The sequence below is a fragment of the Citrus sinensis genome, chromosome 9 (assembly GCF_022201045.2).
Source record: "Citrus sinensis cultivar Valencia sweet orange chromosome 9, DVS_A1.0, whole genome shotgun sequence".
Taxonomy (NCBI): domain Eukaryota; kingdom Viridiplantae; phylum Streptophyta; class Magnoliopsida; order Sapindales; family Rutaceae; genus Citrus; species Citrus sinensis.
The window spans coordinates 18717645-18731912 of NC_068564.1; the positions used below are offsets into that span (position 1 = coordinate 18717645).

At 30.2% G+C, this 14268-nt stretch overlaps 3 protein-coding genes across 3 annotated transcripts in view; all 3 read right to left on the bottom strand.

The window, feature by feature from the left end:
• Positions 1-14268, bottom strand: part of LOC102616562 (putative F-box protein PP2-B12) — a 99575-nt gene that overhangs the window by 14364 nt on the left and 70943 nt on the right. The window lies entirely within an intron of this gene.
• LOC127899903 (F-box protein PP2-B10-like) lies at positions 982-3914 on the bottom strand. The gene is made up of 3 exons (XM_052434051.1): positions 3639-3914; positions 3152-3165; positions 982-1237 (listed from the first exon to the last, which is right to left on the bottom strand). Exons 1-3 carry the CDS (start codon positions 3912-3914, stop codon positions 982-984), a joined length of 546 nt encoding a protein of 181 aa, XP_052290011.1.
• Positions 5492-11194, bottom strand: LOC127899904 (uncharacterized). The gene is made up of 2 exons (XM_052434052.1): positions 10754-11194; positions 5492-5645 (listed from the first exon to the last, which is right to left on the bottom strand). The coding sequence occupies exons 1-2, from the start codon at positions 10888-10890 to the stop codon at positions 5492-5494; spliced, it is 291 nt and encodes a 96-aa protein (XP_052290012.1). The 5' UTR covers positions 10891-11194.

Below are 14268 nucleotides of genomic sequence, written 5' to 3' on the forward strand. Positions count from 1 at the left end.
TATGTCTGATATAATTTTATACCTAAAGAGTGAGGCTATTTAAATCTATTAATTTACTCTTTACATCTTCTTTTTAATTAAAGATTGGGCCAGGCTATTTGAATCTATAAAAATACTCACTAAATCCACTTTTAGAAATAATTTTTAATTATTAAAATACTCCTAAATCAACTTACAATTATAGACACTAAACTGGATTTGTGATTATGAGGATTTCTTAGTAACGTTAAATTAAAAGATCTTATTTCTGTTCAGGTCAGGTACCATGCTATAACCTACCTAGGCACCATCAGAATTAAAAAAAAAAAAGATAAAAAGAATAAAAGAAATTTAGCCATATGATTTTCTTTGGAAAAGTTTCGAGTTCCAAGAAGCTGAATTCTCAGAATGGTGTTGGCATGCTGTCATTTGCACGAAATTCATGCATGAAAGGATATTACTATCTAAATATCCCAGAGATAACATTGTAACCAAACTCTTTTGTAAGAGAGGTGTTGACTGTTTGTTTTCACATAAGGTACCTTCTTAATTGTAAACATGAAAATACAAAAACACCTCGGTAGTGTCAAAATCCAACGGCCTTCAAAACTGATCGAAACATCTATGTGACATATTTACAAAGAGATAATAACTAAGAATGCCGTATGCGCCCTTATTTTAGTTATGCCAAAATACTGCTCCAAATTAAGATTTGTAATTTAGAAATGATTTCCAAGAAAAAGTTATGACTTTAGAGCAATATCGTCAAAAACACTTTGGCCTAATAAAATAGTATGGTATGCGCACCTAAAGAGCTCGAAGACATCTAAAATCGGCACGTGTTTCACAACATAATTTTGACTGAAAGAAGTAAAAAGTTGCATTTATCTACGACTTTTAGGCCTGAGCTCAACTCCCTGGATAATGATACCGGACTTGGAGCGATCACAACCGAACGCACTACAAACAACCGTTCAATCTTCTCCAGTTTCATTAAAGAATTCACCCCATCTCAATATCCATCCATCCATTTCCTCTATCTTCAGATAGTTTAGGCACATTCGCCGGAGGATCTAGCACCACTTCACGCCCTTCCCCATTATCACTTCCGTGAAAGTAGACACCAAAATCCACGGGTCTTGTTTCAAACCCATATCTAGTATCGATAAACTTGAACACAAGGTAAGTGCATGGAGTTCCTATCCTGGCTTTGACATCAAACCAACACACAAAGTTGAGTTTAACCACCTCGAGAAACCTGCCGATTAACGTATTGCACGTGTATTAAGCAATTGAAGGCATACTGGAAATTAAAGGTATGGATGACAAAATCCTCCACGGGTTTGAGGACTCATGGAGCCCCACTCCAAATGAGAAAAGTTTTTAATAATTTTTGGGGAATAAGATGGGGAATGAGAGAAAAATAATCCCTAAATTTTTAACAGAGTGGAGTTTGATTTTTTACTCCCCACCCCACCCCCAATCCTCATTATATATAAATATTTTTTTAATTCTTATTTAATAATTTTTGTTTTACAAATTTAATGTCAATTAATAATTTTATTTTTATTTTTATGTCAATTAATAATTTTCTTTTTATTTTTATGTAATATAAACAAGATATAACTAAAAGAAAACTCTACAATATAATTTTTTTTCGACTTTAAAACATTGCTATGTTTTCTTTTCTTTTTGGGAAATTATCAGTCATATACCCTTAAATGACACCAGCATCAAACGTGCTACAACACTTTTCAAGTGTATCACTCGTATACCCTAAGTTGATAAAACACTTTTGTCGTCCACCAATCCGTTAACTGCTATTTGCGAGCGCTGACATCACAAGGGTAATCTAGTCTTTTTTAAAGAAAACGACATGTCATCCCATTTACCTAGTAAAAAACGACATGTCATATGATATATTTTGATAAAAATGGCATGTCATCCTATTTATCGGATAATTGTTAATAATTACTAAAAAAAAGCTACTTTACAACCAAATCTACTCTTCCAAAATTTAACCTAAATTATTGAAGATCTACTCCTCCAAGCTCCAACTTGAATTTTTTATGATATAATATATATAATTGTAAATAATATGTTGTTAATAATTTTTTATGATATAAGATGGATATTTTTTATGGATAATTGTTAATAATATGTACCATTAATAATTCATATTTTTTTAATAAAAAAATTTATTGTTAATAATAAAATTAAAAAAATTGTGTATTGAAAATTTACATTAATTTTCAAGGAAAATTTATTTATTTTTATCTCATTTTGAGTTGAAAGGGTAAAATAATCATTTTGCTCAAATTCTGTTAAGTTCTTAACGGTAGTAAACGAAAAGGTGGACACCATAACTCTTTTGTCAACTTAGGGTATACAAGTGATATAAGCGAAAAATGTTGTAGCACGTTTGATACTGGTGTCATTTAAGGGTATATGACTGATAATTTCCCTTTCTTTTTTATAGTGCTGCTCTCTTCAAACATTTTTTTTAATTTTGATATCATTTTAAGATATTGTTTTAAACTTTTAGATTTTTTTAAATAATTTAAATATTTTATAATATGGTGATGATTTTATTTTAAATTTTAAATTTTAAATTTACTTAAATTATATATTTATACCTACTATAAAATAAGTAAATGAAAAATGGGATGGGGATGGAAAAATCATTCTCTACACGGGAATTCCCCATCCCCAGCCTCACTAAATTTACTAGGGAATGGGGTAGGCCTCCCCACCCCCACCCCACCCCATTGCCATTCCTAATTTGAAGCACTCTCTACTCATGTGAACAAGATTTAAACACCCAAATTAAATATTTTATCTAGACTAAACAGATTTTATAATTTAAGGAACTTGTAGTCACGAAATTGCTGATGAAACGCATTACTTTGACTCTGGTAAAGAAGTCCATTTCCAATACTTTAGTGTATCCCCCAAGCTATACAAAGCGCTCTTGCCGCAGCCATGTAACATCTTTTGCCACTCTCTTTCTCCGGTGAAAAGCTCTATTGGAGGATAATGACAATGTTGGCTAGAAAATCTTCGGTTAAGAATACAATTGGATGTGACAAACATTACAAGAAGCACTCAAATATTGAACATTTTGAAAATACTTTATAATTGGGGTTATTAATTATTAGGAACTATAACAAACTTCAAGTCGGCTATCTGATCACTCAGGGTAACTATAAAACAAAGTAGGATTAGGCAGTCACCATGTTTGCTTTGACATTTTGATAAAGTTCCTGTTTTAATATTAGCTACACTCACACACATATATATTGTACATCAAGAGTGCATATACAGAATCAGCCAATAAATTGAAAATACATATGTGCAAATATATTTCAACTTAAAACTTTAACATAAATTTTGAATTATGGATCTCATACAACTTAGATATTACAATTAGATTACATCAAATTAATAACTATGAATTTGTGTTAAAAATTTTAAATTAAATATAAAGTCCAAACTTCCTGTTTATATGACATAGTTTCATTAGGTAGCTTACACATACAGCAAGCAACACAAAGATTGAGTCACCCTTCCTTTATGAATTCCTAAAGCGGGGCAGATTATTGACTATAAAGAAAAGTCCTCTATATGCTGCAAAGCTAGATGAGTCGAGTTTGACATACCATAGCACCATTGTTGATGATGATAGGATTGTGACAAAGATGAAAATAAAGATCCTTCTTAGACAAAGAAGTAATCAAAGATGAATCGGAGACCAAATTGGAAATGATCTGCTCGTAATCGGACGGCAGAAACTTCTCCCACACGGAATCTGAATCCGCAGCTGATTTGAAGATGGGACATACCGTTGATGATATGCAAGCATCGCGAGGAGTTGTGAGAGAAATGATGCGCGAAATGCACTCTGCAGGCAGCTGATCAGCAACAGCGATGTCCATTTTACTTTCTCTATCATTCTTCTTTAATTTGCAACTCACAACCCCTTATAGAGTAAGCAAGACTTCTTTGACAACCTATATTTGTAAGTCAAGTCAATATAGAAGGTTATTAAATTAATTAGAAGTAGCGGATAAAAGATTCCAAAATCACACGGTTTGAAGTTTCAACAACAGTGATGTGATGTCCATTTACAATTGGAGCTATAATGTGGGGTAATTTGGAAAATTGGGTTAATTCGGATTATTCCTCGTCAATTAACTATCATTAAATCATTTGCTTTATTTTTAAAAATCTCAATTTATCTCCTATTTTTGTTAGGAAGACAAAAAAAATTCATCAACTAATCCCAAATTTTCCCTTAATTTTTGAACAAAAATAAAATAATTTGAGGTTTTCAAAAATAAGAAGAAAAATTTAAAGATAGTCAATTTATTAGAGATAATCTAAAATTTACCCAGAAAATTATATATGTACATCTACACAAATGAATGTGTTACTAAGGTCACCCCAGCTTCTCAAAAATGTAAATGGATTAAAAAATTTTAAATCATAGTCAGCTCAGCCCTTTTTCTTTGAAGTATTAAAAAGACATCAGTGTCTATTCTTCTCCAATTAATTTTTTATCCCCTTTAATTTGGTCTTGATTGTTCTGTTGTTACTTGGTGGCAGGATGCGCCATAGGAGATTTAGAGCGTTTCATCTAAAAGAGTTAATGGTTTTTCTCCTAACTACGAATTCACGTCACGGGCACACCTATCTTTCTTTATTATAATTTGCATTTTGCATTTTTGTTTCAGTTGAATGTGTGTAAGAAATAAAGTTAATTATGTTCCCTCTAATTGTGTCTACTTCTTTTTTCAATAAAAATCTTTTCCTTGACAAGGTTCACCTAAAATGATCTTTTTGGTCCTTACACATTTTTTAGGTGGAGCTACTTAAACCTAATATTTTTTCAGAACAAATCATATTTTTACTATAGGATTTTGGATATTCATATCAAAGAGATTATTGGATATTAAAAATATCTTGAATTGGATTCCTAAATCACAACGTCAGGATCCCATAATACGGAAAACTGATCAAGAAGCCTATGTGACATATTTACAAAAATGAGAGAAGTAATGAATAATTACACACTCTTGTTTTAGTCATGCAAAAATACAGCTCCAATAAAGAAATGATTTCCAAAAAAATAAATAAAGACGTGAAGCAATATCGTCAATACAGAAAGGCCAACATAAAACGTTGGTCTTATAAACAATCTGCTATATATGCGGCCTATGCCAACTTAAACAGTAAAGAGCTGAATATATAAACATTGCCAGTGTATAACAAAAACATATCGTTGTAATGGCATTTATCCGCCATTTTTAGGCCTAAACTCAATTCGTTCGATGATTATACCATGCTTAGACCTGTAGCCATCAAAGTCAAAGACACTAAAAACGACAATTACATCATCTTCATTTTCATTAAAGAACTCATCCACCCATCTCCCCTGTCTTGAGATAGTTGAGGCATATCTTTCGGAGGATCTAGCACCAGTCTATCTTTCCCCATTATCGTTTTCATCAAATTAGGCACCAAACTCTACAGGTCTTGTTTCAAACCCACATCTGAGATCGACAAACTTGAACACAAGGTAAGCTTCATAAATAGTTTTCAAGGACAAAATTTTTGTCTCTATAGTTCCTTTGATTTCAAACACCACACAAGCTTGAGTTCTGCCACTTCAGGAAACATATAAATGCATTAGGATAATGTGCATAGATCAACATAAATGATAGCTTTTGTTTGTAAAATTATTAGAATGTATCCTCTCATAATTTGAATTCTCTTGAGTATTTAAACATTTTGCCACATGCCTGTGTTTGGGGCGGAAATTTTACTAACCACGTGTCACACTAATGGGCTTCTTCCCAACTGAAATAAAGCTGGGCTTGAATGGAAATTCTGAGTAATTGGTTTGCAAACAGCTTAATTTGGACTCTTAATGCTCGCCTATGAATACACATCTCACATATTCATAGGGGGTGATGTTACAACCTAAAAATCAATGTTAAGCCCAATGACCCAATTGATCAGCCCGTCAGGCTCAAGCATGGGATACATTACATGCTTCTTAGATTTCGTGCCAGGTATTGTCTAATGGAAACATGCAAGGGAAACGTGGAATTTAGTCAGGTTAGTTATACAGGACATTCAAAGGTAGTGTCTATTCTTACAGCCGAATACAGTAAAGAGGTGGCAATAAAATATTGCCAACCAATTTCGACAAAGGAGATTATTTTATTAAACTTAATCAATTTTAACAAATAAACTATTATTTTAAAGCAACTAATTTTGATAAAACAAAATAAATTATGTTTTAAAGCCAACAAAATTGACATTTTGGGCTTGGCTTGCCTATAAATAGGGGAGTTGAAAGCATGGAAAGATGATGAATTAAAAGAGTTTTTTTTAGAATTTAAAGAGAGTATTTTGAGAATTTGAGACTTTGGATGCGTGGGGGTGTTGAGTTGTGAAATAAAATAATCAAAACTTGAAACTCTACATAACTAGTAAATTATTTTCTCTCATCTTCTCGCGTTGACTTAGGCTAAAAGCTAAACTACGTAAATTCTTTTGTCTCATATGTTATATTTGTTTCTCAATTTCATTTTAGTCATGTATCAACTTCACTCACCAATTCACTAACAATTGATATCAGAGCCATTGATTGTAATTATTCGAATTAGAGATACTATTAAGATATATTGAGCCACACGTCACAAGAATGGGGCCCTTCTCGATTGTAATAGAGTTGGATTTGAATGGAAATTCAGACTAATTGGTCGACAATCCACCTTATTCTTTTGTGTAGTTTGAAGAGTAAGGTTCAAAAGCGTATTCCGGCATTGACATGGTTCAAATAAGCTCTTATTGCAACTTTGACTTTGGCTTGAGTAGTCACAAGTGCTTGTATGTGTAAAATTTCACAACAAGAAAATTCTAAGGAAAGACTGGTAGGATCGCAGTGATCCAACTTAAACCTAGACTCTTCAGACTTTTATCACCTCGGTGATAGAACATTCCTAGGCATGTACAAAACTATACAGTTACTCCACTCACACCTTCAGCCACTCCTGTTGTGAATAGTTTTTTATACGTGAATAGTTTTTTATACGTGAATAGTATTATATGTGTGAATAGTATCTCTACTCTGAATAATTGTGATCAATGGCTTTGATATCAATTGTTAGTGGATTTGTGAGTAAAGCAATTACATGAGTAAAATGAAACTGAGAAATAAATATAACACAGGAGACAAAAGAATTTACGTGATCTGACTTTTAGCTTATGTTGATGGGAGAAGATGGGAGGAAATATTTTACTAGTTGTGTAAGTTATAAGTATTGCAGTATTTTACCTAAACTCTCAAATTACTAAATTAAGAACTTAAAGTTCTAAAAATACTCTCTTAAAGTTCTCAAAATACTCACTTAATTCATGATCTCTTCATGCTCTCAACATCCTTATTTATAGGGCAAGCCAATCCTAAAATGTCAATTTTGGTTAGTTTTAAAAAATAATTTATTTTGTCTTATCAAATTGGTGGGCTTTAAAATAATAACTTATTTTTTAAAATTGATTTATTTTAATAAAATAATTCGCTTTAAACTAACATGTTTTCTTTTATTTTTTTAGGCAAGTAATTTGATTATGCGATATGCTCACCTACGACTACAATTATCACATAATCAAAAGGGGTAATGTTACTACTTAAAAATCAATATTAGGCCCAATGACCATGTTCAGCCCATTAGGCTTAGGCATGGAATATGTTACATGCTTCTTAGAGTTCGCGCAGGGTATTGCCTAATGGAAACATGTGAGGAAAACGTGAAGTTTAGTCAGGCTAGCTGTTCAAGAAATTCAGTGGTAGTGTCTATTTTTACAACCTAAACACAGTAAAGTGATGGTAATAAAATATTGCCAATCAATTTTGACAAAGCAAATCATTTGATTAAAATAAAACAATTTGAACAAATAAATTATTATTTTAAAGCTCACCAATTTTGATAAAATAAAATAAATTATTTTTAAAGCCAACCAAAATTGACATTTGGGCTTGGCTTGTCCTATAAATAAGGAAGTTGAGAGCATGGAGAGATTATGAATTAAGAGAGTAGGTTGAGAACTTTAAGAACTTAACAGTAATTTGAGAATTCTAGAGTATTGGGGTGTTAGATAAAATATAGTAATACTTGTAACTTTGTCCAACTAGTAAAATATTTCCTCCCATCTTCTTTCGTGGACATAGGCTAAAAGCCTAATCACGAACATTCTTTTGTCTCATGTGTTGTATATATTTTTCAATTTCATTTTAGTTGTATATCTACTTCACTCATTAATTCATTAGCAGCGATATAAGAGCCATTGATCGTAATTATTCAGTATAGAGATACTGTGTAGAGTATTTGATAACACAAGAATTATTGATTGAATAATTGCAATCAATAACTTTGATATCATTGTTAGTGAATTGATGGGTGAAATAGACACACTAAAATGAAATTGCTAAATAAATATTTGGTTCGACTTTCAGCCTACGTTCACGAAAAAAGGTGAGAGGAAATATTTTAGTAGTTTTGTGGAGTTATAAGTATTGCAATAGTTTATCTCACAACCCAATACCCTGATACACCCAAACTCTCAAATTACTAACTTAAGAACTCTAAGTTCTCAAAATACTTTCTTAATTCATGATCTCGCCATGCTTTCAACTCCCATATTTATAGGGCAAGCCAAGCCCAAGATGTCAATTTTGGTTGGCTTTAAAAAATGATTTATTTTGTTAATTTTATCAAAATTGGCGGGCTTTAAAATAATACTTTATTTGTTAAAATTAATTAATTTTAATAAAATGATTTTGCTTTGTCAAAATTGGTTGTTAATATTTTATTGCCACCACTTTATTGTATTTAGGCTGTAAGAATAGACACTGTCGCTGAATATCCTAAATAGCCAGCCTGACTAAATTCCATGTTTTCCTAGCATGTTTCCATTAGGTAATGCCTGGTACGAGCTCTAAGAAGCATGTAACACATCCCATGCATGAGCTTGATTGGCTGAATTGGGTCATTGGACCTAATATCGATTTTTAAGTAGTAATAGTTTATTAGTAATAGTGTATGCCATTATGATTTACTAGTAATAATCAATCATCTAAGTGAATTTAGATTAGATGAATCAAAGATCAAGAGAAAGTCTTGATTCGGCACTGATATATACCACTTCATGAAACCTACAAATGTATCAGGATAAAATGCAAAGATCAACATAAATTATAGCTTTTGTTATATAATTACAAGAAAATATTCTCTCATAATCTCAGCTCTTCTAAATTTTTAAATGTGTGCCACATGATTGTTTAGTAATGTACGCCGTTAGGATTTAACTATTGATCATCACTCATCTAATGTTGTGTTTACTTGCTGGAGTGGGAGTGAGGAGTGTGGATTCCTTCCACTCCAGCGTTTACTTACTTAAAATGAGGAGGGATTGGGAGTCCCACTCCGTGGGCCCCACCCATTTTTGGAGTGGGGAGTGGGAGTGGGACTCCCATTGGGGGAGGTGGGAGTGGGAATCCACTCCCACCTCTCCCATTTTTACCCTTTTTTATTTTATTTTATGTTTTATAATTAATAAAATAAAATAAATAATATTATATTTATTTGAATAATAATATTATATTTATTTAAATAATAATATTATATTTAACTAAATAATAATTTACATTGATTCTAAGTTAAAATTATTTTAAAATAATATTATTATATTAATAGAGAATTAATAAATATAATATTATTATATTTATTTTAAAAATAATAGTACTATATTTATTTAATAATAATAATAATAATAATAAATACTTTATTCTAAGAAAATATTAATTTTGTACTAAATAATATTATATTATTATTTTATATAATAATAAATTTAATATAATTATATTAAATAAAATAAAATAACATTTCATTTCATTTTATATTAAAATTACAATTAATAATTTATTGTTCATAATTAAGAATATTAATAATTATAATAAATTTACAAATATAATAAAATAAATATTATTCATTAAATATATTTTTTATTAGTTTTGTAATTAAAAACTATAATTCTTTAAATAAGGATAAAATTGTAATTTGAAACTATTTACTCCCAATCCAAGACAAAGTAAACACATAAATTGGATTATGATCTCCATTCTATGCTTCTATTCCAGTGTAAGTAAACAACCTACTCCCACTCCCACTCCCACTCCACACTCCCAATCCTAGGATTCCCATTCCCCAGAATTCCCAATCCAATCCAAAAAGTAAACGCTACCTAAATGAATTTCGCTTAGAAGAATAACAAATCCTGCGGAAATCCTAAGAGGGCCTTAGTCAGCACAAATGGTGATTCCTTGTCATGTGCAAGTCATTTATGAGATATTTGAATGGGCAACAAGTCATCCATGGTGTTTAAATTTAGTCATTTCATAAGAAGATTGAATAGCTGAAGCAAAAGTAGAGCAATTATCGGCACTTACTATGCCCAAATTAGGGGAAAAAGAAATTCCATCACAGATTAAGAATCAAAATCAATTATAGACCAGCCAATCCAAATTTTGCTTGAAACAAAAAAGATTATTAATTTCACCAATTTCTAATTTGGACCAATGACTAGAGTTCCATATTCTAGTTTAATCAGCAGATCAATAATGCACTAAAATTTATTGCTTAATTAATCTTATAACATATGCTTTGCGTATAAATTTGATATAAACTTAACCAAAAAAAAAAAAAACTAAGTCAAGTGATTGATAGGGTTGTGACAAAGATGAAAATAAAGATATTTCCTAGACAAAGAAGTGATCAAAGATGAATCAGGGACCAAATTAGAAATGATCTGCTTGCAATCAGATGGCAGAAAATTCTCCCACATGGAATCTGAATCCGCAACTGATTTGGAAATGGGACATACCACTAATAATCTGCAGGCATCTTGAGGAGTTACGAGAGAAATGATGTGGGAAATGCACTCTGCAGGCAGCTAATCAAAAACAGTAATGTCCACTTTACTTTCTCTATTCATTCTTCCTTAATTTGCAACTCACAAATGCCTTGAGAGTAAGACTTCTTTATTAAGCTATACATGTGAGTCAAGTCAATTTATGTCCTGTTTAGTGTTGAGGTAAGATGGTTATAGCTTAAAAGCTATAATATCAAGGGATAATTTGATAATATTGTAGCTTTTAAAATAATTGTTATTAGCTGTGTTGTAGATATAATCAGCTGTGAAAAGAATTAATTAAATATTTGATAAAAATTACTTTTAAAAGTACTGTAATTTTTCAAAGCAGTTGTATTTGTTTGGTAAATTTTACTGTTAAACTACAGTAAGAATATAAATAGCTGAATTGGACATAATATTGAATAACATTTATTTACATATTTATAAACATGTATATATAATTTTTTTTAGTGTATATATATAATAATTGATAACTAGAATAAATATCTTATATTTTTCATTTTATTTTTCATTTTGTTAACTTAATAGAATTGGTAATAACAAAAGTCCTTCAAAGTTAAAGATTTGATTTCTTAGTTAATGAGGATAATTTTATACTTTTATAAAATTTATGAAAAGTATAAAATTGATTCACAAAATCAAATTTTGAAAAGTTACTCATTTCCTACTTTTCAAAATATGCTATAAGATGGGATATTTTTACTAAAAGTGGTTTCTAAAAAAATTTAGCTAGCACTAAAATTGTTTTTAGTTTTCCAAAATTACTTTTTAACCTCCCAAAAGCAATCTCCAAAGTGTTTGATAAACATTAGTTGTTGCTTGAAAATTAAGTTGATTTAATCCACAACTTGTATGATGAAGAATCTATAATATCTTTATTATTTTTATCAAAATTATTTTTAAAAGTCATATTTACTACATATTATTAACTTTTATTTTATAATTATAGATTTTTTTCATAACAGTTATAAGTTAAAAGTTATAATATCTTAATACCAAATAGACATTTAGAAGGTTATTAAATTAGGGGTAGGACTATTAGCAATTTAGCATCCCTCCAAAACTTTTATAAAACCTCATATTTATACATGTACAGCTTTGCCCTTCATAATTTGAAAATAAACTGATCCAATCAAACCCCACACATCTTTCCTTGTAAAGAGAAAAAAAAAAGAAGACAAATAAATCACTAGTTGATATCAATCTTCGGTATATATATGATATATGATATGATCAAGGATATCCTTTTTTAAATTAATTATATATTTAATTAGTTTCTTCAGATAATTTAATTTGCTTATATATATATATATATATACACATACATATATAGGCAGATGGTAGATGATGCTAAGAAGGAGCCTAATATTTGAACTGTTGATGGTGAAGAAGTGGAAATTTATCATCGACGAAGTTAACAAAATGGTAGCAGAAAGCGCGTTGAAGCAACAGAAAGTAAATCACTATCAAAGTAATTTTTTCATGCATAATTTTACAAAGGGTAAAAGCCCATTTAGTCCCTGTATTTTAAGATTAGTATCCATTTAGTCCCTATATTTTTTAAAATACCTCGAAACATCCCTGCCGTTAAAGTATTGATACTCTTATTGTTACTTTTTTATTTCTTTTAGCTTACTTTTACAATATTACCCTTCAATAATAATTTTTTTGTTTGGACACTAATAAAAATAAAATAATTAAATTACCAATTTAATCCTAAAAAATAAAAATAAAAAATTGAATTAATTTTTAATTGTCAAAAATTGTGTGCAAACTACCAAGTGCTCAAACGGTGCTTACAAAAAAAATTAAAATATTTTTTTAAGGTTAAATTGGTAATTTAATTATTTTCTTTTTATTAATATCCAAAAAATTATTATAAAAGGGTAATATTGTAAAAGAAAGCTAAAAGAAATGAAAAATAAAGGTAGGGGTATCAATACTTTAACGTCAAGGATGTTTTGAGGTATTTTTAAAAATACAGGGACTAAATGGACACTAATCTTAAAATTCAGGGACTAAATGAGCTTTTACCATTTTACAAATACACATATAGTTTTTTCTTATGAAAGATAGAATTGGTGACACAAAAAGTCAATATCAAATTTAAAAATATTCTACAAAGAAAGAGAGACAATGGGGAGTCGAGACCTTATAAGAGATAGAGAGAGAGAGAGAGAGAGAGAAAGGAGTCTGTACGAGAAACAAAGGTGTAGGTTATAAGTGGAATTAAAGTGGGTGCTTTTGAAAAAAAAAGTAAAATTTTAAAAGTTTTTAATGAGGTATCCTAAGAGGTGGGTTTTATAAGGACTTCATGGAGTTGCTAATAATCTCTTGCTCTAACCGTAAAACATTTCTTCCTGCTTTTTTTCTCCAGCACAAAGCTCTGTCAAAGAATGACAATTAATTTTAGCTTTAAAATTGAGATTATATCAAAGAAGAAGAAAGTTTTAGGCCCTATTTGGTATTTGAGGTGGTGTAGTTCTTGAACCATAGTTACTGTGAAATAAAAAAACTATGAGATAAAAACTAATAGTATATAATAAATACAACTTTGCATAATAATATTTACAAAAAGAAAATGAAGATATTATAGACTTTTCATCATATAAGTGTAGGATCAAATCAGCTTAGATTTGCAGCTATAAGAACAAATACTGTAACTTAAAAGCTATAGTTACCAAACCTCGATAACAACTTAGTTGCCACGGATTCCTTATCATAGCAATTCGTTTATCGCATACTCCTATGGACAAGAAGTCATCATCCATTGTGTTCATCATCCATTGTGTTTTAACTTACTCATTTCATAAAAAAATTGAGTAGCTGGAGCAAAAGCAGAGCAATTTCTGCTGCGTACTTTGCGCTAAGTCAGGGAAAAATAAATTCCGTCACAAATTAAGAATCAAAATCAATTATGGACCAGCCAATCCAAATTTTGGCTGAAACAGAGAAGATTCTTAATTTCACCAATTTCTCATTTGGATCAATGACTAGAGTTCCATATTCTAGTTTAACCAGCAGATCAATCGCACAATAAAATTAATAGCTTAATTAATATATAACATATGCTTGGCATGTAAGTTTGATTTGCACATGTAAAAAAGGAAAAAGAAAAAGAAAACCTTGTCAAGTTTGAATTACGATAGATCCACTATTGACGATGATGCGGTTGCGACAAAGATGAAAATAAAGATCCTTCTTAGACAAAGAAGTGTTGAAAGATGAATCAGAGACTGAATTGGATATGATATGCTTGTAATCAGACCGCAGAAAATTCTCCCAGTC

What these genes read in the sequence shown, in the direction of transcription:
- LOC127899904 (XM_052434052.1), bottom strand. Translation starts at nt 10,890, where the DNA reads ATGTGGGAGAATTTTCTGCCATCTGATTGCAAGCAGATCATTTCTAAT. An exon ending in CCTATCAATCACTTGACTTA is followed by an intron (nt 5,646 to 10,753) that starts GTTTTTTTTTTT and finishes TGTTTCCTGAAG; the next exon opens with TGGCAGAACTCAAGCTTGTG.
- LOC127899903 (XM_052434051.1), bottom strand. Translation starts at nt 3,914, where the DNA reads ATGGACATCGCTGTTGCTGATCAGCTGCCTGCAGAGTGCATTTCGCGC.